Source organism: Protopterus annectens, chromosome 2.part1 (assembly GCF_019279795.1).
Source record: "Protopterus annectens isolate FY-2018-M chromosome 2.part1, PAN1.0, whole genome shotgun sequence".
NCBI classification, from domain to species: domain Eukaryota; kingdom Metazoa; phylum Chordata; order Ceratodontiformes; family Protopteridae; genus Protopterus; species Protopterus annectens.
In genome coordinates, this window is record NC_056729.1 from 727,709,664 (window position 1) to 727,737,021 (window position 27,358).

The 27,358-nt window shown below is 39.5% G+C and overlaps 1 protein-coding gene across 4 annotated transcripts in view; it reads left to right on the plus strand.

Moving 5' to 3' along the window:
• The window catches only part of GRIA2 (glutamate ionotropic receptor AMPA type subunit 2), a 1,022,901-nt gene that overhangs the window by 273,266 nt on the left and 722,277 nt on the right, over window positions 1-27,358 (plus strand). For all 4 annotated transcript variants that reach the window (XM_044062451.1, XM_044062449.1, XM_044062448.1 and 1 more), the window contains exon 3: window positions 5,488-5,727. In XM_044062451.1, coding sequence (XP_043918386.1) covers window positions 5,488-5,727 — 240 coding nt within the window. The remainder of the gene's footprint in view (window positions 1-5,487; window positions 5,728-27,358) is intronic.

Here is a 27,358-nt window from a genome sequence, read left to right on the forward strand (position 1 = left end):
ACCAGATTAGGTGGTTCAAATGGAGCAAGTTTTAGCTTGTCTAGTACAAAATTAAGATGCCTGGTTTTCATAGCGGTCTTTTATGCAATTCCACCTTCAAAAACATTTTAACGAGGGAATGCCTTGAAAGAGGGGGACCATGCTAAAAAGGCCAGCAAATGAACCTTGATAGAAAAGTAAGACAGGCCATAGGAAAGTAACTTAAACAAATATTTCTAAACCACAGAAACACTAGCCCTGAATGGAAATTGGTTATGTTTTTGGCACCAACTAGAAAAACTTTCCCAATTGCTAACATATGATTTTCCAGTAGCAGGATTACCATTAGTACCTGCTACATGTCCTCAGTAAACAGGTGCCTAGAATGTATTAAGACCTTATCACCCAGGCAGTCAGGTGAAGTTATTTGAGGGCGAGATATATCAAACACCCCTTTTCTTGTGTGAGTAGAACCAGTCTGGGAAGAAGCTTGCGGCAATTGCTCCTGGCCATTTCCTAAAGAAGGGAGAACCACTGTTGCCCGGGCCAGAAGAGCATCGCCAGAGTGATCTTGGAGGATTCCAACTTAATCTTCAGAATACCCTGGGTATCAGTGGAAAGAATGGAAAAGCGTACAGAAACATTGTTGTCCAAGGAAAGGAAAAGGCATCTCTCTTCCAGGTCTTCTTAAATGGAGTGCTGGAGTAGAATTTTCCTAGCTGATTGTTCAGGGATGAGGCAGACAGGTCCCCCTGAGGAGCTCCCCACAGATGTATCAATTTTTGGAAGACCTCCTGATTTACGTAAGGTCCATTATATAGTCATTTTGACTTTGTTCTGGGGTTCCTGATTCCTTTTTATAATCTCTTTGCTATTGATTTTTAAACATTTGCTTACCAGCATTTTGCTGAAACTGTTTTGTTTCTTGCCAAAACTGGATGAAGAAGCAGAAAAAAAACTTGGGAAATCTAGAGAAGGAGGTCTGAAAATTTGAGAGATTCCCTGTTATCAGTTTGCCTCAAATCGCAGTACAGGGTCCAAAAACTAAATCTCTCTCCAAAGGTAAATTTAAAATTTCAGTTCTTTACATCATCTGGGAATTTCTGAGAATGCAGCCAGGCAAACTTTCTCAAAACAGTACCAGTGGTGATAGACCTACTTGTAGTATCTTCAGAGACTTAAACACACTTTAAACAATGAGTAGTGAGTGACCTGAAAAATAAAAGAAGCTAAATCACACAAAGCAGATTTTTCCTCACAAGAAGAAAATGAGGTGAGAACAGTCCTCATACTTTCACAAGTAGTCAGACTTAAATTTAATATATGTGCCTGACAATTCAAAATTGTTAACATTAAAGTTCCAGCATACACTTTTTCCTCCAAACTTATCAATTGTTTTACCATCTTCGTCTTAAGGGCAGGATTAGAATTACCAAAATGCTTGGCAGCAACTGAAGCTGTAGCTGTTGGGTCAGGTTTGGGCTGAGTGTATAGCAGTTTGAAAGAATGGAGAACTTTGTACATTCTATCTGCCTTCATAGGTGCAGCAGACTAGCTGTTAGGGAAACCATAGCCTGTGACAAACACATCCTCAAATGCCAGTAGCACTGGAGGAATTGGAGGAAGTTTACAGAATTCCAGTTGTAACATTTCATAGAATTTTCTGAGGAACTGATAAACCTCAGTGTTCTCCTACTGAAAACACTGGTACATTCTGGAAATAGTCTCAGAGAAAGATAGTCCTTGACAGGAAGATTCAGATAGCATGTTCTGTTCTGAGTCTGAATCAGAATTCTGAGGAGAAAGATCTGTATCTGTCCCATCACATTTTTCTCCTGATTCAGTTTCTTGAATTTCTTCAGGAAAAGAAGAATCCTTATTTCTCTTACCAGAAACCACCTGATGAGAATGGTCAATAACCTCTACAAGACCCCAAGCCAGACTAATAAACTATTCATGTTAGTAAAAATGTAGCAGAAGAAGCTGTATGTTTAGTTTCCTCCTTATTTTTGAGAAGAAAGTTAGAGTAAACAGGCTTTTTAATGACAACAACAGCTTCCCCAGGGATTGCCATTATATTCTAGTTAAGCAGGGGCTTATTTCCTTCCCCTTTTCTCAACACCAACAAAAGTAGCTCTCCCTTGCCCACTGAGGGGGGTATGGCTAACCTCGGCCATAGTGGCTGCATGGCAACACCAGAGGGATCAGCGAAGAAGTTAAGTAGTCTGAGGAAACAACTTTGGCCACAGCAGAGTGACCTACCTGTGATTGAGGCAAATTGCCAGCCTGTTGTGACAACAAGGCTGTTTAGTTAACTTTTTCTTTTTGTGGCTTGAAGAAGGACTGACCTTGAGACTGGCATTTTGTTTCATGGCCAAGCTGAAAATGGTTCCTTTTCCTGAAGCAACTAAGCAGCACAAGTTAGTAAAACTTCAAAGGTAGTACAAAGTCACTTTCCCAATAAAGACACAATAAAAAGCATGTTAATGCACTTCACTAGCCCCAAAATGTAATTTAAACAGTTTCTCTACAGAAAACAATAGACTTAGAATATTTAAATCAACTTTTAAGCTGTCAAACACAATGGTGCACTTCTGTTCAAAAGTACAGCAAAGTCACGTGACAGTCAATAAAACACATTTTCCTAGCTTAAAATGTACTTTCTCACTTAGGAAAGTAAATTAGAACATTCACAACCCACCAAACATACTCAAAACAACTCTCACTTTAACATCACAGGAAAAGACAACACCACTATACACCCAACAGAACACACCAAATTGCTAGGAGTGAAAATAGACAAACTAAAATTTGACATTCACATATCCATGACCATAAAAAAAGTCCACTAAAAACTAGGAGCGTTATACAGAAATAAGCAACTTCTCACCAAAGCAGCAAAGATTTCAGTAGCAAATTCCCACCTTATCTCCACCCTGCTTTATGCCTCTCCAATATATACCAGCCTAAGGCAATGTGATCTAAACAAGCTAGAGACCTGCTACAACAAAATCGCCAAATTCGCCACAGGGGCATCCTACCGTAGTCACCACTGTCTCTCACTTGCTGAACTGGGCTGGCTTGAACTTTCTCACCTCCTCCAATGGTATAAACTCTCACTCGCCCACAAACTAGTAAACCATCCACTAAATGTCCCATCCCTCCAGAATCTACTCCTACCCTATCGCACCACCAGACCACTAAGATCCAGCAACAAAAATCACTTGCAGATCACTAAAGCCAATAACTCTGCTGGTGAAGCACTATTCTCTTGTGCCATAGCCAAATTATGGAACTCTCTCCCACCCACAATTACCTCCATACCATCATGCACCCACTTCAAAACTTTACTAAAAGCACACCTAAAAACATGCTGGCTATGCCCTTGCAACTCACACTCTAATATCACCCACCCCATCCAACCACTATCTTTCCTTCCACCCCACTAACTACCTTGATTACAGCAAGCTCGGATGCTCATAAGCCTACTACTTATTACACAGCAGGAACTTCTTATTGTAACAATTGTTAATGTCTGTTATGTACTTAGCAGATAAAGATTCTAGTTGTCTACTGATGTACTGTGTTTTTCATCTGTAACTATGTTTGTAATTAATTGCTATGTTAATCAAATTGTTAATCGCTATGTAAATCCAATGTAACTACTGTCTGTATATTTTAACTGTGGAGCTTTTCTCCCCGGGCCTCTGCTGAAAATGGACCTACGCCCATTCGGGCACTCACGGTCAACAAATGTAAATAAATAAATAAAATAAATAAATAAATGTGGAAGGTTTTTCCCCAAAGGAAACGTATTTGCCCAGCAATGGAATAGCACAAGCTGACCTTTGATCCTGTGAAGCCTGGAAAGGAGCATTTGTTAGGTGGTAGGAGAGCTCTCAATGGTTTGGCACCCAAACCTGTCTTTCTAGTTAGCTGAGCTCAAGCTGAGTAATGGCTTGGATGAGTGGAGGGTGCCCTCAAATTTTGGAAGCTGGCTGGCTGTTATACTCTATGCATAATATAGTCCATATAGCTTAGGCTACTGCAACAGTGATCAGTATATATAGAACATCATTTTGACATCTAGAGAGTTACATTTATTATTGTATACAATGTTTTTTTTTCTATTGTAAAGCCTGTTTATATTTGGGCTCCACTGTAGGGGATTTACTTCTAAATTTGTAATTGTGTTTACTCTAGAGGGAAACAGATATATATATATATATATATATATATATATATATATATATATATATATATATATATATATATATATATATGCAGTTATTTATTTGTTTATAGAATTTGGCAGTAAAGGTTCCACATGTACAGTGGAGTCATCAGGTTGGAGGGGAATGTTGAATTTACCCAGGTCATCACTCAAGTTTAGTAGGTTAGCCTTCACATAATCTCTAAATACTGAGGTATTTGAAGATGTTTCTAGCTTCAGTCTTCCGGTGAATGTAACTGAATTATTATCCAATTTGACTAGAGAGGAAGTTACAACTGATATCTGCGACTGTATTTCATGATACGATAAGATGGTGGTTTAAATAATTGGGTAATTCATTTGTGGACTTGTTCATTATATAAAATGAATAGATATGAAACTAGTTTGGTTTACTAGCTGGTTCTTTGATGAAACAGTATGTAAAAGATATATAAATTGTAATTAGATTATTCTAACAAAGGCAAACTGCTTGAAGACTGATGCATTAAAGGTACATTTATAACAGTGACCTGGCATTTTTCTCTCATCAATAAACAAGACCAAAATATATAGTTATATTACAGCAAAGAGCAGCCTTGAGAATTACACATATTATAGAGATTGCCGCACATTGTTGCATATCAGTTGTTCTATTTTATGTCCTCAGCTGCAGCAGAAACATTTTCCATCTGTTGATCTGGAGCTGTTAACATCTATACAGAATCTGTTAAAGCAAATCTGGTGCACTGATATTCATACAAGTGCGCCACTGTATCTGAATAACACTAACACCAATCATTTAAATCTGGCATTGTGTAGTAGGTGTTATGGTACATATGCATTAAAACTGGCATTGTGTAGTAAGTGTTATGGTACATGTGCATTAAAACTGGCATTGTGTAGTAGGTGTTATGGTACATACGCATTAAAACTGGCATTGTGTAGTAGGTGCCGTGGCACACGTGCAACTTTTCACAGCATATATACATAGCTGTTCAATCTGCTTTAAAACACAGTACTTCTTTTTTAATTTACACATCATTTCCAACTTTATAATAGCTCATTATGTTTAGTGAATCATTTGAAAATTTTCTGGTTGACATGAAAACGTTATGCAGTATTATTGCTATCTTTAAAATCTGTCACTATTCTATTAGTTTGACTCTTAGCATAATTATTAGAATAGTAAACTTATCGTACATAATAATGCTGCTGCTTTGGAGGATTATGAAAATAAATATTTTCTTGGCTATTGAAATGCCATCTTGTTCACATGTTTCTCTTTTACTTTACAGTTTGTTCCCAGTTTTCAAGAGGCGTGTATGCTATTTTTGGATTTTATGACAAAAAGTCTGTAAATACTATAACATCATTCTGTGGAACCCTGCACGTGTCCTTCATCACTCCCAGCTTCCCTGCTGATGGCTTGCATCAATTTATCATTCAAATGAGGCCTGATCTCAAGGGAGCACTCCTGAGTTTGATTGAGTACTATCAATGGGACAGGTTTGCCTATTTGTATGACAGTGACAGAGGTAAGTTTCAATACATTAAATGGTTTTCGTGTCTAATGGCAGTGCAGTAAATATATATTCAAGTATCAGTGAGTACAGAAATGCAATTATGCCTGAACTGTTTTCATCAAAGAGTTTTTCATGTAATGATTCATAATTATAAATGCAGTTTGAAGTGCTCATAATTTGTACACAAACTGAACATATAATTATTTTGACTTGTACTTTGGCAGCTGGTATAACTAATTAAGACCACAGTATTGCTGCATTAAGATTTCCGTTATCTCTTTCAACATGCTTGCTAAGTGAGTGAACCTATATTGTTGTGTATGGTTGCATTTCAGGTACAATCTTTGAAATCAGTAATGCCAAATTTTTAAACATATAAGGTTGAATTCATGATGATGTCACAAAATTATAGTGGCCTTATTATGTTGCGAATTCATGATGATGTCACAGAATTTTAGTGGCCTATTTATGTTACCTGAAAATAATATGTAATATTTTAATTTCTATTAAGCAACAGATTTTCTCACACAAAAATGGCTAGTTTTAATAAATATTTGCCTGTTTTAATTTCTGTAATATTTTATCAGATTCTGTTATTGTCTGATATTGCTTGATGCAAAATTAACTCCGATAATTCTGCTTTGCAGTATGTATACTTGTGCAGCATATTTTCATTTATCCTAGCTATCACAACATATATATGGGGCTGGCATGTATTACTCTGTTTAATAACATACACAAGTACATTTTCCTCACTGTGCTGTACTGTATCAAATGAACAAACTCATTGTAGCTTGCTACTAAATTATAAGTTCATATTACTGCTTGGGAATTATTGATGGTTAAAGATTTTTAGATGCAGAATGCAGAATAACTTAACATTTATTGTAAAGATGATTTACGAAATATTTTAAGTCTTAACTATTCTAATAATCATATTATTTTATACATTACTAGTTTGTGTGTGTTAAATGTGTGGCTTACTCAAGAAAAATATATACATATATATTTATATATCTATTTATGTATATAAAATCTAGAGAAGGAAAGCATATTTAATTAATAAAAGTTTCAACTGAGAAAAGGGATACATTGTTCTTTTATGAATTATAGAAATTTTGACTAAACCTGCTCTATTGGATATTCTAGACTGCAAATTGATATAGAAAGTTAGCAGTAGTTATATGAGAGGCTTCATGTTTAATATTATCAGAATGCTGGACATGTGCTGGTTTTATTAACTCAACAGGGCTAAACATATTATTGGTTCTGAACTAATAAATTGTAAAGACATAAATGAGAATACTTGAGTAGAATGGCATGAAATGCAAAGGATAGCATATACATAAAGGAATAATTAATTATAGCTGTTGCTATGGTGGCGGAAGACTAAATAACTCTTAATGGTTTGGTGGAGTAACTTCTCCTTCATGTGAGTATAGTAGAAGCTATGTGGTCATGACCCTTTCTGCTATGAGGACCCAGAGGATACCTAGAACCGTGGGACAGCAACTACATGTGATTACATGCCACATCGAGGACTGTTACCCATTGGAACAGATTTTTTTAGAATGAAGCATGAGAAAGACACAGAGAATGTATTAAATAATAAATGGTGCATTGAAGTTAAAGACTAAACAGAAATAATGTTAAAAGAATCTCCATAGCCGTAGTATTATTTAAAGGGAAAGACAAAATCCTCAACTGTTAGCAATTGTTCAGTATGGTCTTGAGCAGGAAACCCAGCTCAAAACATACCACCTTTATGGGTATGAACCGATGGTATTAAGTGTGATGGAATTAATTGTTTCTGCTCAGGCTAATGTGAAAAATGAAATTATTATGTTTGTGTAAATGATTACACATATTTACCCCGTCCTCTTAAAGGAAATGATGCAGCCATTTATTTTATTTACATTTTAGTTATCAGGATAGAGCGCTGGTCACTGCATGACTAATTGCAGGCTCAGCCTGGCTTACAATAAAAGTGGAACAATTACAACAAGCAGTGGAACATAAAGGTAATACCAATCAATCCCAAACACAAGAGATACTATGTCCAAACTTTACAGAACAATGAGGTGATGAGGGACACATGTTACAAGTGGAATCGGAATCAGTGGAGTAGCAAGAAATGAGTGAGCAGTAGCCATAATTGTAATTTTATTTATTGTCTATGAATACTGTGGTGCAGCCTAAAGATATAAGTTCTTTCTAAAGCTTTGACTGCTGTTGTGTTTAATTTCCGTGAGTTACACTATCACTGATTTTCAAGCACAAGATCTGATGTTGTCCATTTCATTATGCATCACAAAGTCCTCGGCTCCAAGCCAAACATTTCTCAGACATACGATCTGAACCTCAAACTCCCCCGTCTCCCATGATGCCTCATTCCCTTCAAACCCTCAGATCTCGTTTGCCACCATTACAGTCCAGACACGATTCTGAGCCTCTTCTTCCAAGGTAGCTATTTTTCAATTTTTGGCTGTTCTTTCCTTCAAATTTGTCTCTACTTTCGTCTAAATTTATCTTACTATAATTTAGTGCAGTTATACCTGCTCTCCCTTTATGCTGCCAGTAGTTTTTCACTGGCATTAGGTCCTTCCTGCCCTTTCCTGGTTTCTCTCTCTCTTTTTTTCTTTCTCTTAGTTCTTTCCTATTAAAAAAAAAAAAAAGCTTTCCCACTTTTTTTAGTTGTTTTTGGATAGTTAGTGTTAGCGTGTGACTGGCCTCTGTGTGTTAGTGCTGTGTGTGTGTGTGTGTGTGTGTGTGTGTGTGTGTGTGTGTGTGTATATGCGTGTGTGTCTGTGTGTGTGTGTGTGTGTGTGTGTGTGTGTGTGTGTGTGTGTGTGTGTGTGTGTGTGTGTGTGTGTGTGTGTGTGTGTGTGTGTGTGTGCACATGTCTGCTTAGCCATGTCAGGCCAGAAAAAAATGCAAGGTTTAAAAGATGTGCCTCTTGTGGGCACAATACTCCCTAATCTGATGCCCACAAGAGGTGCATTTATTGCTTGGGCCCAGGCATTTGGATATGCCTTGCGATATCTTCTTGGCATTCAACCCCCCAGGCCCTGGCAGACAGGAGGAATAAGCTCATTCTCCATGGGGTTCTTGCCACCTCTGGAGTCCAGACTCCTTCTCAGAAGAAGCAATGCCCTTCTGTTTCCCCGATGACATCAGCTTCTTCTTCTGAAAAGAGAAGGAAGTTATGGGATCCATCTACTCTGAGCTTCTCAACAAATCCAAGCAGTCCCTCAGCTATGGCGGAGTTGGTGCTAGCTAAACCTCCCTCCCTGCTGGATCCATAAACCTTGGATCTGAGCAGTACCTCAGAGCTGACAGAAGTTATCCAGATCCATAACTCCTCATCTCTGGCCAATCCCACTCAGATTATAGACCTTGTAGCCATTCTCCATACCAGAGCAAGCCTCTCGCTCCTGCCCAGACCTCCAGGACAGGTGGGTCACCGATGCGGTCTACCCAGTCTTCATTATCCTCTAAGTCTTTCTCGGCTCACACATTCAGAAATGGATTGGATGATGAGGAGTTTCCTCAAAGACGAGATCCAGGTGGGGATTTTGCCCTCTCTGACCCACACTGGATCCATGAGAGCTCCGACCCCAACTACTCAGCCCCCTACTCCTCCTATCCTTCCAGTTTCGGAGTCGGAGGTTCTGCTGATCCAGAGTGGATCTTCATTGGATTGGGGAATATCTTTTTCCTCAATTCCGACAGTGTCCCAGACTACCTCAGCTCAGATTTTATCAGAGCAGAGCGGGTCCTGGATCCGAGGGATCGATGCTGGGCCTTTAGAGTTGGTCTCAGCTTCTACTTTGTCCTTCTTGGAGCTGCCACTTCCTCTGGGACCCTCGGCCTTTGATAGCTTAGGCCCAGTGCCTTCTGGCGATGTTGGATCTGGGGTGGCCTTCTCTCTTTCCTCATTAAGAGCTCCAGCCTTGGGGGCTCACCCTGCATCCTTGGCATTCCAGGCAGCAGAGTGGGCTTTCTCTACTCCGTGAGATATGATCCCTCATCCACCAGGCCCTTCCCAATCCTTGATGGATCAAAGCTTTTCTCCTCCCCTTCTGATCTATGGTCAGCCCCCCCAGAGAGCTTCCAGTCAACCCCTCAAGAAGGGGTTCTCCCAGTCCTTCGAGTCCTGTTGTGAGTACAGTGTGGAGGACATTCCCAGGAAGCATCAGTGCAAGATGAAGCACATCTACTCCCCCTTGGAGTCTTTAACAGAGGACACTGACTTCGATGAAGTGGAAGGGGCCCCTTGATCTCCACCTGATAATATCTCCTTTGGAGATATTTTAGAACTCCTGAAGTAATAGGGCGGATGGCCTCCCTAACATCCTTCCTCGGAGTAGTCATTGTTTCTTGAGGCATACAGGATGGGACCATCTACATCCTGGGTGACAACTCTGGCAGACAAACTTATTGAGCTCATTGCCTGTCGGGCTTGGAAGGAGCCTGACACTATAGAACCAATTCCCAAACTTACTGATAAGTACCTCAGTTCCCCCAAGGATCATCCATTCTGGAGCAAAGGTGTCCCGGTTGATACCATTGTGGTGTCAGCAGCCAGTAAAAAGGACCTTGACAAACAAAGCTCTTCTGTCCATCCCCCAAACAAGGAGTCCTGGGCTCTGGACAGACATGGGAAGTGAGTGCATGGCTCACTACCTTTTCATTGTGATCATTGAATTATCTGGCACATTTCACTCACTTCCAGAGAGACCTGGTAAATGAACTTTCCACATCTCTGGTGCAGTCACTGTCAGAGGAAACTTTCAAGAAGTTTTCCACACAGCTGAACACTATAGCTTCAGTTGCTAATTCCTTCATGAGGTTAATCTCCCATGGAGTGGAGGAGATCTCTTGAGCATCTGGTTCAGGCATAGCCCTCAAACAACATGCCTGGATGAGACTATACAGGTCTGCGGACCCCTTCAAAGTGTCATTTATTAACACCCCTTTGACGGTTCCTCTTTGGTTGCACCATCAGCTAAGGAGATCCTTACCCACAACAGGAAGGCAAGAGTTTATCTGCCATAGGGATCAAGTTTTCCTCCCCACAATGGACCTTCTCCAGGAACCAATGGAGTGGGAAAAAGATGTAGTTCTGCAAATCACAACCAGCCTTCCCAGATTCCCAGGATGATTCCTTTTCCAGAGAAAGAGGGAGAGGATTCAATGGTTGACACTACCCTAGAGGCAGAGGGAGTCCACAGAATCAGGGCTTCAAGGAACTCTTCTTGGACAAGCCCTTTCAGGACTCCTGAAGTGCTGCCTGACTGTCCTGCTCCAGAGGCAGTTGGGGGCAGACTTTCTTTACACCCAGCAGCCTGGACAAACATAACAAACAACACTTGTGTGTTAAAAGTTATATCCAGAGGCTGCTATACTCCCCTTTCCCTACCACCTCCTCTTTCAGGGGAGTGTCTCTCCAATGTGCCACCCAGTCAGAGGGAGAATGCCCTTCTAGATGTACAAAAACTTCTAGGCAAAAGAGTCATCCAGCAGGTCCCAACCGAACAATGCAGATGCAGAACTTACTTGAACTTCTTTTTGGTGCCAAAGAAGACCAAGGAACTCTGACCTATTCTGGATCTCAGCAGTTTGAATCTGGTTGTCAAGAAGAGAAAGTTCTGCCTAGTTATGGTAGAGTCTATTCTTTCACTCTTGCACAAGGATGACTGGATGTGCTCAGTGGATCTCCAGGATGCATACTATCATATCACAATAGACAGGTGCTCCAGGAGATTTCAAAACTTCTGGCTGGGAGCCAACCATTACCACTTCAAAGCACTGCCCTTTGGTCTCACCACACCCCCTGGATGTTCACTAAGCACATGACAGTGGTCGCAGTGCATCTCCACCTGTAAGGTTTTCAAGTGTTCCCCTACCTGGACGATTGGCTCCTAACAGCACCTACAAGGCATCAGCTACTTCAGGCAATTCAAGTGATGCTGCACCTGTTTCTTCACCTGGGATCACAGTCAACATGGCCAAATCCATGATGGTCCCAGTTCAGGACATTGAATTCATCAGAACCCAGTTGAACATGATAACACAAGTTGCTGCTCTTCCTTACAATAGATATCATCGCTTAGGCAACAGGTTCAATACTTACTAGACACGCCGTCCTCTTCAGCTCTCTCGATTCTCATAGCCTTGGGTTCTATGTTAGCTGCCATCCTTCTGGTGCCGCTAGCCAGGTTCTTCATATGAGTTTTTCAGTTGACCCTGACTGTTCAATGGTCCATTCGGTGTTACGTGTTATCCACCTTGATCAGGCTTACTCCAATTTACAGACGACATCTACAATGCTCATGGACAATCTCAGCTTAGGCAGGCCTTTTATCCTTCCCACTCCGTCAGCCAAAGCGATCACAGGCACCTCTCTCTTGGGGTGGGCGTGCATTTTCAGGGAAGGATGGTCCAAGGCACGTGGTCCCCCACAAAAAACAAATTGCACATAAACTTTCTGGAGATGAGAGCAGTTCTCTTCACATTGCAAATCTTCCAGAACTGCCTCCCTCTGGGGATGATTGCAATATTAACGGACAATATGTCAGTGGTATGGTACATCAACAAGCAGGGGGAACCCAGTCTTATCTGCTGTGCAGGGAGGCAGTGAGCATCTGGGAATGGGCAATATCTCCAAACTGCTTTCTCATTGCAATGCACATCCCCAGAGAATCCAGTGTTCTGGCAGACAAGTTTAGCAGGTCTGTTTTGAATCCTCATGAGTGGTCGCTGAACCAGTCAGTAGAAAATGAGATTTTCAACCACTGGGGCCAACCTTGCTGCAACTTCTTTGCCTCCCCTAAACAATAAATGCAGTGAGTACTTCACTCTAACCCCTCCAGTGGGGGAGTTACCCAGGGATGCTCTATTTCACGATTGGCCACAGGTCTCCTGTATGCTTATCCTCTGATCCTTTGATAACCAATGTTCTACAGAAAGCCAGCAGGTTGAAGTCCAGTCTCATCCTCATTGCCCCTCGTTGGCCCCATCAAGTATGGTTCCCCTTTCTGCGATCTCATAGCAAATATCCTCCTTGGATATTGGATCCCAGACAGGATCTGATTTCACATCTGACAGAGCGACAGCTACCCAATCTCCGGCCCTCAAACTAACTGCTTGGTTTCTCCACCTCCAGTATTTTTGCTTAAGTCCAGGCACCCTCTCCTGTCCATGACATTGTTATTTTCTGGCTTCTCAAAAGCCCTCCACCAAGAAAGTATATGGTAGCAAATTTAAACATTTTTCTATCTGGGCTTCACAGAGGAATATAGATCCCTTTTCAGCCTCTGTCGCAGATGTACTCTGGTTTTTGAGTTCTCTTTTTCATGAGGGAGCAAGTTTTTCAACGATAAAAGTTCAACTTGCGGCCATCTCAAATTTTCATCTTGGGAAGGGAATTGGTTCTCCCTCTACTCTTTCTTCTTCCAAACTTTGTCTGGCCTTCTTGAAAGGAGTTTTCACCTGAGACCTCCGATCAAGGATCCATCTCCTCCTTGGGATTTTACTTTAGTGTTACAGGATCTCACCCAGAAACCCTTCCAACCTGCTAATTCTTGTGAGCTGAAATATTTGTCTTGGAAGACGGCTTTTCCTGTGGCCATTATGTTGACCAGAAGAGTTTCAGAATTGTAGGTACTATCTTCACGAGCTCCATACATATTCTTCTTCAAGGATAGAGTTTCCCTTAGGACAACCCTTCCTTCATTCTAACGGTTGCCTCAGAGGCCAGCATGAATCAGACCATTCATTAGCCTGTGTTCTTTCTGAACTCCTCTAATAAAGGCGAATATATCTTGCATTCCTTGGATGTTCACAGACAGTTACACTTCTGCTTACACAGGACTAGACCTCACAGAAAGTCAGAGCAGCTGTTCATTGCCTTTTTGCCTAACAGGTTGGGGGATGCTGTGTTCAAAATCACTTTGTCACAATGGATTACGGCATTTATCTCCATGGTTTATTCACAATAAGGCAAAAAACTTCCTCATCCAGTTAGGGCCAAATTAAGCAGATCAGTGTTGTCAACTTCTTCCACCTTTTCTGCTAGAACTCCAGTAGATGAAATCTGTACTGCAGCTACTTCGTTCTCAGCTGATACCTTTGCGTGTCATCACAAGTTGGATATTGTTTCCAGAAACGGCATTCTTTGTTTCTGCGGTGCTCAGGCATATCCTTCCTTGAGGTCGTCCCAGGGTTTGTTGTAGTTGGGGACTCTGACCCACTTATGACGTGTAATGAAATGGACAACATCAGATTAGAAGTTATGTACTTACCATAACTCGGTATCTATTTTGTCCCATTTCATTATGCATCACTTCCCACCCTTCGTCCACCCTGCCTTGTTCAGCTGAGAACAACTTAGAGGATTGGGGAACCCACTGGTTCCTAGTTTGGACTCCAGTAAGGTCTTTGTTACCACTTCTTGATTGTTTTTTCATCTTGTGACAAGGGCAGCAAACTCGATCTGAGGGTTTGAAGGGAATGAGGCATCATGGGAGAGGGAGGAGTTTGAGGCTCGGATCATATAACTTCTATTCCTGGCTGTTCCATTTCACTGTAAGAACAAGCACTTGCTGATATAATTAAATATTTTAAACATGAGTACAATCAGTGTTATCATTTTAATAAGAAAAAGTCTCCATCTGCACCCAAATATATATATTTAGGTGCACACTTGCAATGCTGGGAATATAAGCCAATCACTATATCATTACAACTCAAAACTCCACATTGATATTTCTGTTTATTCACTATAAAATGAAGTCTTTCTTTCAAAACTCTTCTAAACCATACAATGTGTATGAACAAAGTTTTTATACTGTGTGTAAACAAAGTTTGCTAATTTTACAAAATAGGGAATAACTGTAAGATACTATTCTTTACATATTACAAAACTGTGCAGTAGATTTTTTTAACCAGATTTTCACCGAAAATTTTGTATTATTTTTATTTATGCTTTATTGACTGGGTCAGTCCCACTAGGCTTATGACTAATTTTCTGTGAACATACAAGGAAGTATTCGTGGCTAGAGGAACTTTGGCTGGAGTGATGTGGAAATTCTGTACTCAGCATTGTAAACAGGAGGATTAACATAGGCAACATGGAGGACGGAATACAGAGTTATACAGTGTTATAAGAAATGAGAGCTTAATGGATAATAGTGTCAATAAATAATGTGGCAATTGCTGAAATAATGCCAGATGTTTGACCCAATGAAGTTTTGATTACTATGACTATGAAAGTGACAAAAAATCAACAAGTAAAATGGACTGGCCTAAACATGCAGCTGTAATACAGCCAACTGCCAAGGAAAACATGACAGGAATATACTGGATAAACAGAAGCTGCTTTCTGTATTGCAGATGTCTGAGGGTGGACAACAACTTAGTTGACTTCTTTGAAACAGTCCCCAAAGCCATGAACAAGGGGAAGACTGTGCACACTGCCTATCTTGACCTGGCGAAAGCCTTTGAGACTATTCCCCACTCAGGCATAATAGATAAACTCTCCCAGTTAGGCATCAACCCGTATGTTACCAGATGGGTATCTAACTGGCTCATCGATAGAACCCACTCAGTCAAAGCAGGGGAAGCCACCTCTAGTAGTAGACCTGTAATGAATGGTGTACCCCAAAGATCAGTCTTGGGGCCTCTACTGTTTGGGGTATACTTTTCTGAGGTGCAAGCCAAAACCAGTGGTTGTGGCTGACCAAGTTTGCAGATGACTGCAAGCTGGGTGCTGTCTTAAATTTCCCTAGTGATGTGAACATCCTCCAAGAGAGCCTAATCCAAACTAATGACTGGTGCCAGAAGCATGGCCTCAAACTGAATGCCAAGAAATGCATCATTGTCCCCTTTGGGGAAAATGTCTTCCCCAATAATTATCACATTAATAACAATGTACTAAGCATGCAATCAGTTGTGAGGGACTTGGGCACCCAGGTTGATAGCAACCTGATTTTTGACCACCATGTTGCCTCCGTTGTATGGAAGGCTTTCTACATGGCCCTCCTCATAAATAAGGGTATTTCATCCAGGAAGAAGGAGGTCATAACATCCCCATACTCTTCCCTTATCAGACCCATTATCGAGTACAGTGCAGCAGTTGGAAAGACCACAGAGGTTCCTGACCAGGAAAATCCAGGGTCTCAAACACCTATCCTATACAGATAGGCTAAAAGCCCTGTCCCTCTACTCAGTCTCATACAGACTGCTCAGAGGTGACCTGTGTCTGGCATACAAGGCCATTTCAGACCCAGTCTTGATGGAGCTGCTGCATATCCGTAAGGCAAATCCACTCACGCAACCCACATGCAAGGTCTTAACCTGGTCTGTGACATTAATAGAACTTGTTGGTGGGATAGAAATGTGTCCCAAAGACTCCCTCATCTGTGGAATAGACTCCTTCTCCATGTCAAGCAGACTACCTCTCTAGCCCTCTTTAAGAGAAACCTAGATGACTGGATGGAAAACAGAAAATATACCCCTGGGATCCCACCTGTGTACCTGCTGGACAGGGAAAACAGGTGCTGACTTTGAGGGAACATGGGTGAAATTCTTGGCTAGGCTTATAAGGGCCTCCAGGCCAAGAGTCTAGTATCATCATATCAACCTATGAACCTAAGAGTATGGTGCAGAGCATGATGGTACACAAAGGACTAAGGACATGAGAACAGCAGACATAGAGATAATATGGCTCTTGAGCATTGTGGTAGTTGTTAGCAGTGGGGGCAGGCAAAAACAAAAATGATGGATAGAAGAACAAGGAGTTAAAAACCTCACCCATTGTCCTTGGTAACTTTGTTGCTGGTCATATGCATTTTCAAATGCTCATATAAAACAACCAGCCATCCCCCTCTTTATACTGAAGGAGCAATTTAGAGCTGACCTTGACTAATAGGCCTGCTTTTGCTCCTGTGTTGTGCACTTGGCAAATGGAGAGAATCTCTGTCTTGTGGTTTTGCTGCTTTCCTCTTTCTACATGCATTTTTATTACTCCTGCACCTCATACTGACACTTTCCCTTTACTGCTTTGAGGTGCCTTACTTCCAGTACAAGCCCTGGCCCCTATAAGCTGAATTTTAAGGTCATACTGCGACATACTGCATGGTCCTTTTGCTGTATACTGCACACCTACAATCTGTGAGTGCTGTTATGCCATCCTTGCTCAAACTAGTATGTTGAAGTGGTAATGATATGCACTCTTTAACCAGTTATATCACTGACATTTTGAAATATTCATCATCCCTTCAGACTGCTGACAGCATTACTGTGGCATCATAAGTGTTTTACATGACTGTTTTGCATACTGCCTCTACAACTGAGCTCAAAGAGTGGTTTAAGGGGACACTTCCTCTTCTCCTTGCTCTCTGACCTACGGGGTGCCAAGGGGCTCCATTTAAGGTCTGTTGTTCTTTACCATGTGCATGCTTCTCTTGGAATCATTATTTGAAGGAGTGATTTGCAGTTTCTTTAGTATGGTGAAGACATGTAGCTGTCTCTTTCCTCCTTTGAGAATTTAGTCCTGTCATAAATATGTTACTTTACACATGGAATGGACTGCATCCACAACTGAATGGTTAATAATCAGCTAACACTCCGCATACCAAAATGGTTGCTATGGCTAAACATGCTAGTGCTTATAATTCCTCCAGATCAGTGCTGTCCTCTTATATTACCAACAGCAGTGACATTCTGAAAATCAATGTAGAATTTATGGGGCTCTTAATTAGCATGTGGCTCCTGTGGTCAATTTCTCCAACTTTCCTTTTAGGAACATTGTCTTTGTTAAGCACCTTATTCCACTGGTGGACATTCCAATAGTAGTATGTGCCTTAATGTTTTCCACATTTTCCCACTGTAACACCATTTATGTGGGGCTGCCAGACATGGAGCTTGTGGAGATATCACAGTAGTGTCACATCATACCGATCGTAAATGGTCTGTACTTGCTGCGTGTTGAGCTTAAATTGTTTATAAAGTTTTGGCCTTACTGTACTTAGCCCTTCATTATTTGGGTCCTCCTATCTGAAAGGAGATTTTGACTTAGCACTGGCTTGCCCGTTCCCTACACTTATCATCTTTCAGGTTGTTGTAGATTACTTTGGTGTGGCATTACTTCTCAGGGAATCACTTCTTTGCTTTTCAGGGTCTATATATCCAGAGCCTTTGACACAACTAGCACAGAATGTACTTTATGCTCACTGGCTGTAAGTAGTTTTTATAAACATTATTTATTGAATCTCACATTTAAGGTCTAACTACTGAAATCTTTATATCTGCTTTTACTGAGGAGTCAGTGTCCTGGTTATACTACAAAAGGCTGTCCAGAACTCTCTGGAATTTAGTCATTAGAACTAAACTCTTCATAAACTGAGATATGGCTGGTACATATCACTGTTCATCCCTGGATCACAGTACTTTCTTCTGTTATGTTTTTGAGTGGCACTAGACAGGAGCTAATGTTTTGTGTGCAACATCTGGAGATAATTCTTGACAACTCACTGATGCCCAAGAAACAGGTGTCTGTAGTTGTCAAGTCACCTTATTACATCTGGAAGATATGTCCTGGAATTACCCCTTCTGATAGTGATGCATGCCTTGGCACCTTCCTGCAATGCACTTCACCCTTTTTTTGTCTATGACTTAACCTGACTGAACTAGTGCAGAACTGTGTGGCCGTTGTGTTCAGTCCCTCTTTTGTAACTCTTATGTCATGTAACCTACTCTAGTTGCCTGTCAAGACAAGGACAAATTTAAGACCTTTGTTCTAATATTCTATAATTTTTCAAAGTTTGTTTTTTGGTTATTTGCAAGACCATTGTTTCCGTATACATGTCCTAGGCTACTTAGGTCATTAGGTGAGGGATGCTACTTGTTCCTTGGACTTGCCTAGAGATGATTGATAGACATGTAATTATCTGGGAGCGGTGGTGGAAGAGACAAAAAGCCTGAACGAGGAGGTCAAAGCTTGAATCAGAGATAGTGTATGAAGCTGAAAAGTAAAGCGTAGAAAACAGTGGTGTGATCAGTTCACAGTTCATCTGTTTGGTACAGAAACCTGGGATAAGAAGGAAGAGCAGTTGAGGAAACGAGAGGTGATGAAAACAAAGTGCCTGAGACAGGTGGTAGTATGTGCACTGTGGTACAGATGAAGAAACTGTGATGTCAGCGCAGAAGCTAAAGGTCCAAGAGAACAATTACAATGGTTCAGGCACATCTGAAGGAAAGCCGAAGATAATCTGGTGAAGAACATCTGGAAGCTACAGGAAGAAAGCAAGAGGAAGCAAGGACATACAGCGAAGAGAAGAATGGATTACTCGATGAGAGAAGAACTGAAACAGTCATGACTATTAAGGAAGGAAGGAGAGTGGCACTAAATCGAGAGAAGAACAAAAATATCATGCTTGTCATACAGTTGTGACACTGCTGTCATATGAAAGATATGATTTCCTGGATTGCATGATTTTTAATCATATTGTTGTGCCATTTCTGACATTGTTTTTTTTTGTGTTGATTTGTTTTTTTGACCTTTGCACTGTTATTAACTGTGGAAAAATTAGTCAAAAAAGTGATCACCTCAGAAGTGACAGGAAAAATAAATTGTGTAATAAGCACAATAAAGCTACATTATGTGCAAGAAGTTATTTCATGTACAAAAAGTGATTAGATGTCACAGACCATGATATTAGAGATGTGGAATACTAATTTTTCCTGCAATGGAACTCAGTATGAATGCTTACAAGTCAATCAATCTGAGCTTTCCACCATAATTATTATGTCATTAAAAACATGCTTCATGTCAAAAGGGGCATAGGCTGCCTTTTCTCTGAAAATGTATGTGTCTACATCAGATGTTGCCCATAGAAGGCTGTCTTGAAGTTTCACTGTCTTATTACAGATCTGTTGCACTGTGGCTCAAAAAGTTTTGAAATGGAAACAGGATAATTGTCTGTAGGCCAAATCAGATAACCCCAGCTGAGTAGGCCCCACTCATCAAATGTCCTATTTGCCAAATACCAAAAGTGACTGCATATTGCCAATCAAAAAAAACACCATTTTATTTTTTTATTGGACAAACTAGAGATTACAGCATAGTGAGGAGAAATGAAGAGAAAACAGGAGGTACTTCCTCGTTTTCATGTTTGTTTGATAGTCGAGTTAATATATATATATATATATATATATATATATATATATATATATATATATATCATATGCTCATGTATGGACTAAATTGGTTTACATGCACGTTAGTTATGTTTACATCAAAATGCAAGTTTATTGAAAAAACTGACATTTCAGATGTCAGTGGGGATTTGAGTTTTGCTCGCTCCCCACTGATGTCGAATTGGTATGTATAAGTAGCAGTGGGTGCAGAGGGCTTGTCTCCTGTATAAAATATTGTTCAGATTTTGTGCGTTTTGATTGTTCAGTCCTTTACGATCAATGTTTTGAACACGGAACTAGTGAGTCAGCAATTTAGTTAACTAGAATCACACTATATATATATATATATATATATATATATATATATGTATATATATATATGCATATATATATATATATATATATATATATATATATATATATATATGGATCCCTATTAGATGATCAAGTTTTCAGAAACTCGAAATTCATATGGTCGAGACAATATAACTGAGTTTTTGAAAATTCTAAGTTTTTGAACGGAGATCACAGTACAGTACAGAATGGGAGATTTACCCTTTTCCTCACTGTAGTATGATCTTGGAGTTGGTATATTTAATTTGCAGGGGTTTGGGGGTGCTGGCGGACTTGCCCAACCTGCAAAAATGTAAAAAAGGTTACATTTTTGTGTTTTTCTTTGGATGTTCGAGTTTCATCTGATAGGGATCCATATATATATATATATATACACACACACACACACACACACACACACACACACACACACACACATACATATATTTATATATATATATATATATATATATATATATATATATATATATATATATATATATATATATATTCTGTAGTTGCAAGGGTTGTGCCCCCACAACCTTCCTTGCAAAAATGCTTCTTTAATCTTTTTTAATGGAGTTTCAAGTGATCTATGTAGTTTCAAGGTAGGGTAAGATTGTTCGCTGGTGATTCGTTTGTCAGAGTTTTCAAGGTATGCAGGAATGTGATTGCTGGACTGTGAAGTATAGAGACACAAAGTAAATTAAAAAATTATATGGGTGCCTGAAGAAGGCTTTAAGCTGAAAGCACTTGTCCGGTACCTGAGATACTGACTGTTTGTTGAATTAAAGTTTTATTGTTCATTTTTATTGTTCACTCCTCTATGGTGGTTCACCCATATTTTATTTGAATTTACTTTGTTTGTTCTGGGTTTCCTTTAGTGGCGTTTACCTGCTTTTTTATTTCAAGTACAGAGACATGTTGAGTAGTACTGTGATAAGGTGTCCTGTAACCATACCTCTTGTCCTCCTAGAGAAAGAAATCTGGACAAAGCCATAAAGAATGGGGGGGGGGGCAAAGGCCCAAAAATAGGCACACTTTTTAAATATTGTTCATACAAACTTAGAAAGTTTATAGAATAACAGGATTTACATTAGCATAATTTTTTGAAGGGTATTAAGTCTGAAACTCAAATATCTGTCATTATTTTTTCTGACTTCAGCCCTCAATGATTTGCCAATAGTTTGCCAGAAAACTACAATTTTATGAGAAACAGACCTAAAATATCAGGCAAAAATCTGGACATTCTGCAAAAATCTGGACAGTTGAGCAGTATTTCTGCAACGTTTGAAAAAATTACTGACATGATGATAACCATGGCTGTCTTATTTTGATCATTTAAGATTACAGTCTCTCATTCTGGCAGGTACAGTATAGTCTGAGTTTAGGATGACCCTTTACCCTACAAGCAAACCACCAGCAGGCATAGACTGGGTAACAACCCATCCTGGTGGCTTTCACTTTAATTAAAGAAATCAGTATAGTAAATAACATTGCTCTAATATTTACACTGGAACAGATTAATATGCAAAGAAAGTATTGTGATACTATTAGCAATACTAACAGCAAAGTAAGAAATAGGCTACTAGAAATGTTGATTACTGATCTGTTTATTTATTATGAAGTATAAGTTCTCTCATTGGACAAATTCTTCCGTAATAAAAACGGTAGCATTTTTCTGAATTTGATAGAGAAAGAAAAAGAGGCAAATATTTAATATCTTTGTCTGAGATGCAAGTGTTTTTCAAGTAATGATGACCCACAGGCAATTCTAATGAGTATTAGGAAATGTGGTGAGGGTGTAGCCACCCAATATGTGTATGTAAGGGGGGGGGGCATGTTCACCACATAAAATGCTAATATAAGTTTTCAAATTGGACAGATTCATGTATGATATTTCAAAAGTGGTAGCTTTTTTGAATTTAGCAGAGAAAGGAAAATGGCAAATATTTTGCTTCTTTGTTTAATAAGCTATTATTACCATTTGTTTATGTAATTGTGAACTACAACAATTGTAAGAAGTATTAAAGAGTATGGAGGGATTCATCTGTAGGTGGCTAGTTCCCTGCATTCAACAGTAATTTCAAACACGTATCTCTCTTCGATCTTTTAATAGCGTTTTATGCATATGGTCTGAAATGTTTTGGTTCTGTACAGGTTGCCATGATCACTGTAACTGAACATCAAGTACTTAAGTCACAAGATGACACTGATGATAGTTTTCCATACAGAATGTTTGCAGGTGCATGTTATATGTATGCTGCAGCAGGGAATCCTTTGTTTTGGGAGATTTTTCCATCCTTCATGTTGAATGGCTGAGGAGCTGGTATATATATATATATATATATATATATATATATATATATATATATATATATAAGATGGGGGGGGGGCATTGCCTCACATGCAAAAAAAATCTCTACATCTTGACTTTTTATTCTTGTGGTATTCAGTCTGCAGACATGTTTTCTTGCTTATGGGTTTCATATTGGAACCAGAGTTTTTGTTGTTTAACTGGAGATCTGTGCTTGATGTGAACTACTGTTGTTTGTCTACACCTTCTCTGTGTGCTGGTTATGTGATTATTCAGGCTGAAGTAAGAAGCATTTTACCTGTTTCATCCTTATTTAACTAGCTGATTGATTCTTATCTTATGTGACCTATGTGATTCATAAACTTTAGGGGCAGCTAGCTTAGTACTTACCTATGAAACTATAATTATCAACCATGGGAGAGCTAAAGCCATTCTAATGTATGAACCTACAACATATCACTGACATGCATTACTATCATTGCAATATAGAGATACCATAGTCTCTGCTTCTTTGTTTAGATATCTCTCTTAAAAGCAGCAAATTCATATTAGTTTTTAGATTATTAGACATGTTGCATACTCTTCTTCAAATGCGTGTGAATGTTAGTGACAATATTATCCACTGAAATAAAACTTCTTTGATATACGAACCTTGCAGTTCTATATCACTGAATCAAAGACTAGATCTTACATGTGTGAATGGGTACAGTGTGTTTGTAGCTGAGCTGCAGTTTTTGTTTTCTGTGCATGAATGCCCACTCCGCACCCTGCCTACATGGTGCTTTAACCTCACCCTCCCTTTCTATCATAATGATATCAGATGTCATTGCACCTCTGAAAAAAAATGTAATTTCCATGTTGTGTTCCCACTGAAAAGAATACCTTTTCCAATCCCACAGCCTTGCAGCATCAGCAGCTTGTGGAAAGAATGTGTGCTAATGACACTATCTAAGGGGTATTAACTAAAGCAGTTCATTTGCTCTCTTACATACTCTCAGTATTTTTGCTGATATTGGGGTGTAGTGTACATGGCTGTGTCATGCAATGTGCTGAAAATATTTCATATATGAGTTTCATAAAGGAATGTTATAACTGCCTGTTATAAATGACTCTAAAGAACTTTAGCAGAGCCCTCTGATTGAGAAGTAGTGGTTTTTAACCTGAAACTCTAAGATTAACAGAAAACAGAGAAAAAGTAATTGTCACAATTTTACAGCAGGATCCATTGTATACATGCTAGTTTGAAAGAAGATTCAGTATAAACACTTCTACAATTATTTCATGAACGGTAATCATGTCTTTCCTTTAGTACCATTAAGTTTTGTTATATTTGTTCTGATATGATTTTATATGGCTTGATGTCATTCCGACCTTTACAAATAAGTATTAAAAGTTATAGTTGTATTTTGAGGATGGCCTGTATGTGCTAACTGCAGCACCATTAGCACGTTGTGGTCATGAGGCTTTCCACAATGAGTATTTATCTTAACAGGACATTGCCATGCTCAAGATGCAGTAACCTAACCTATAGATATCAGCAGCTGTCCGAAAACATTCTAGCAGGACCAGTATAATAGAATTAAATGCCACCATTGTAATGTTTATTTACCAGTTGCATGTATGTACCTGCCATGTTCCTTTGTTGGTGCAATCTCTAGAACACCATCACCTTTGAATTCAGTTGTGAAATAACGGTCTGAGATTATCCTGTGGAAAGCTAATTTGCATTTCTGCAGTGGTGGCATTTTTGTTTCTGTAAGTCTGTTTTCTTTTTTTATAGTAGCCTCTTATGTGAAATAAATGCTAACTTTAACTGAGAAGAAAGGTCTGGGATCAGTCTCAGGCAATACTTTTTATGTTTCTATTGTTCTTAGAACAGTATTTTTTTCAGTTGTGCCATCTGTCTGTTTCCTTTTGCTTTAACATCTTCCAGAACATAACATATTTTGAATTTATTTAAGAAGACTTGTGTTAAGCAAATGCAATGTGCAACTTTCTGTTTTATTTTCAAAAAATGATGAACATTACATCGTCTGTGGTATATTACCATGTTTTGTAAGCCTTAACATGTTTACTCATCAAGATTAATCTCTTTTAGTAATAAGAAAAGCAAAAGACCGCTATAGTCTGGTCATTTCATACTCATTATTTGCAAATGCAACACCAAGAGACATTCCTTTGGTTTGTCACTGCAGTGCAGTTCTGGCTATTATGTTGCATTATGTGATACTGTGTAGTTTATATCCAAACCAAAAACAACAGTCATCTGCAGTGCTTGAGTTCCTGACATGCTGTGATGCATATGAGACTGTGAAGTTAATATAGCAATAACCCACGCCTGGGTGTGGGTAATGCTAAATTTACCCACGGTTGGCGTGGTTTGGTCCTGAGGGCGAAGCCCGAGGGACCAAACAAAGCCAACCGTGGGTAAATTTAGCATTACCCACACCCAGAAGTGGGTTATTGCTATTATACCATGACATTATTTAAGAAAAGAAACTATTACTTTTCTTAAATAATGTCATAGTATAATGCCTGTTTACTGCCCTTCCGCAGATGTCTGGCATCCGCGGCAGTTCTGATGTACTGCGCGCCTGCGCAGTACATCAGAGCTGTGGGCAAAAGCAACGGAGAAAGCAAGATCTCCATTGCTTTTTATTTAGTGTCTCGCTATGTTAAATGAGTTTAACATAGCGAGACAGTTTTAAAATAAGCAACGGACATCTCCGTTGCTTATTTTAAACTGTCTCGCTATGTTAAACTCATTTAACATAGCGAGACACTAAAAAGCAATGGAGATCTTCTTTCTCGTGCTTTAAAACAGTGTCTCACTATGTTAAATGGGTTTAACATAGCGAGACAGCTTTAAAATAAGCAACGGAGATCTCCGTTGCTTATTTTAAAGCTGTCTCGCTATGTTAAACCCATTTAACATAGCGAGACAGTGTTTTAAAATACCGAGTTATACTAATGGAAAAAAGTCCGGGCGACCGGACCTTTTTCCATTAGTATAACTCGATTTACAACGGGCACGCTGGCCAATCAGCGTGCACGTTTTGGGGGGATCATGGTATAATATAGCAATAACCCACGTCTGGGTGTGGGTGATGCTGGATTTACCCACGGTTGGTGTGGTTTGGTCACGAGGGCAAAGCCATGTTTGACATGTAGTGGTAACTTATTCCATAGGCTAGGAACACATCGAGTGAGGAACATATCAATCTTCTTACTTTAGATTTAGATCATTACTGAAGCTGTTTGCAGACCCACTGTTTTGGAAAGAAATAAGATCTCAGAAAGGACTGGGTCTTTCATGGCAGAAAAAGCTAGACACAGGTCACCTTGCAGCAACCTGTAGGTTCCTGACTATAAAAGTATTCATGCTAATCTATTGGCATAGTTGAAAGATTTAAGGCTTTTAAATTTTCTTGGTGAGGAGTCTTTAGGACATTTCCATTTCAGCCATATGGTTGGATTTGTACGTACTAAAGGGAGCATTGTATTTAATGATGGGTCTGATATGGGAAGAGTACAACACTCGGATAAGATCTTTGGATCTTGAAGACATTCCTTTGGAAATAAACTGAATCAGATAGAAGGATTTCCTGTCTAAGGTGGAAACATGATGATTAAATGAGAGAGAGTTATCCACATAAGTTCCCAGGTCTTTTGTGGCTGTATCTGTCTGAATAGGAGTACAATTTACAGCATATGAGGTGAGAGCACTTTTTCTACCAAATGCTATGCTGCACTATTTTTCATTTAGTTCGAAACTGTTTTTGATACACCATGTATGTGCACATTCCAGCCCTTGCTGGCACTGTTTTGTATCAGTGGATGAGGGGGATAACATTGCCCAGTTTGCAATCATCAACAAACATGGCCGACCACACTTCTGGGATATTGACTTGCATGTCTGCAACATAAATGCCAAACAAGAAAGAGTCTATAACTGATCCTTGTGGCACCCCACTAGTTACAATTTTGCATTCAGAAAGGGAACCAGCAATATTCACAACTTGGGATCTATTGCTAGCCTGTTTGCAATCCAGTGCAGAATCTAGGCATTTACATCAAGCTTGTCTAACTTTTTAACAATGGCATGAGGGAATGTGTCAAAAGCCTTTGCCAGGTCAAGATTAGCATTATACACAAAATGACCACTGTCCCCAGTCCTTGTAATCTTTTCAAAGAACCTTACTAGGTTCTGAAGACAATACCTGCCCTTCATAAAACTGAAATGAGGGGGATCTAAATCAGTTAGGTTACCTAACATTGATGGGGTTGTTGCACATCTGCAAAACAAATGAAATACCCATTTTAAGGACTTTAACTTAATCTGTGATATAAATGGGATATGTTGTAAGGATAACTATGTGTCTCAAAGGTTAGCCCTTCTTTGGAAGAGGACTCCCATCCATATGAAACAAAGCTCATCCCTAACATTATTCAAATGTAACTTGGACCAGTGGATGGGAAATGGCAAATTTACCCCTGATTTGGCACTTATGTCCAAATGGACAGGGTCAGCTTGTGATCACTTGATATGTATGAGCCTATATCGTAATATAGCCTGGTATATTGTCATGTCCCATAGAAACATTATTTTTAACCTTTGACACGGAAGACTTGTTCCAAAGTGATTTTAGGGGAAACTAAATTCTCAAGGACACTGAGGATAACAATTTGGATAGGTGGAATAAAGCCATCACTAAATTTGTCTGCTAATTGTTGTTGTTGTGTCTTTCGGCTTTTCCCGGTTAGGGGTCGCCACTTTGGAACTCCGGTCCA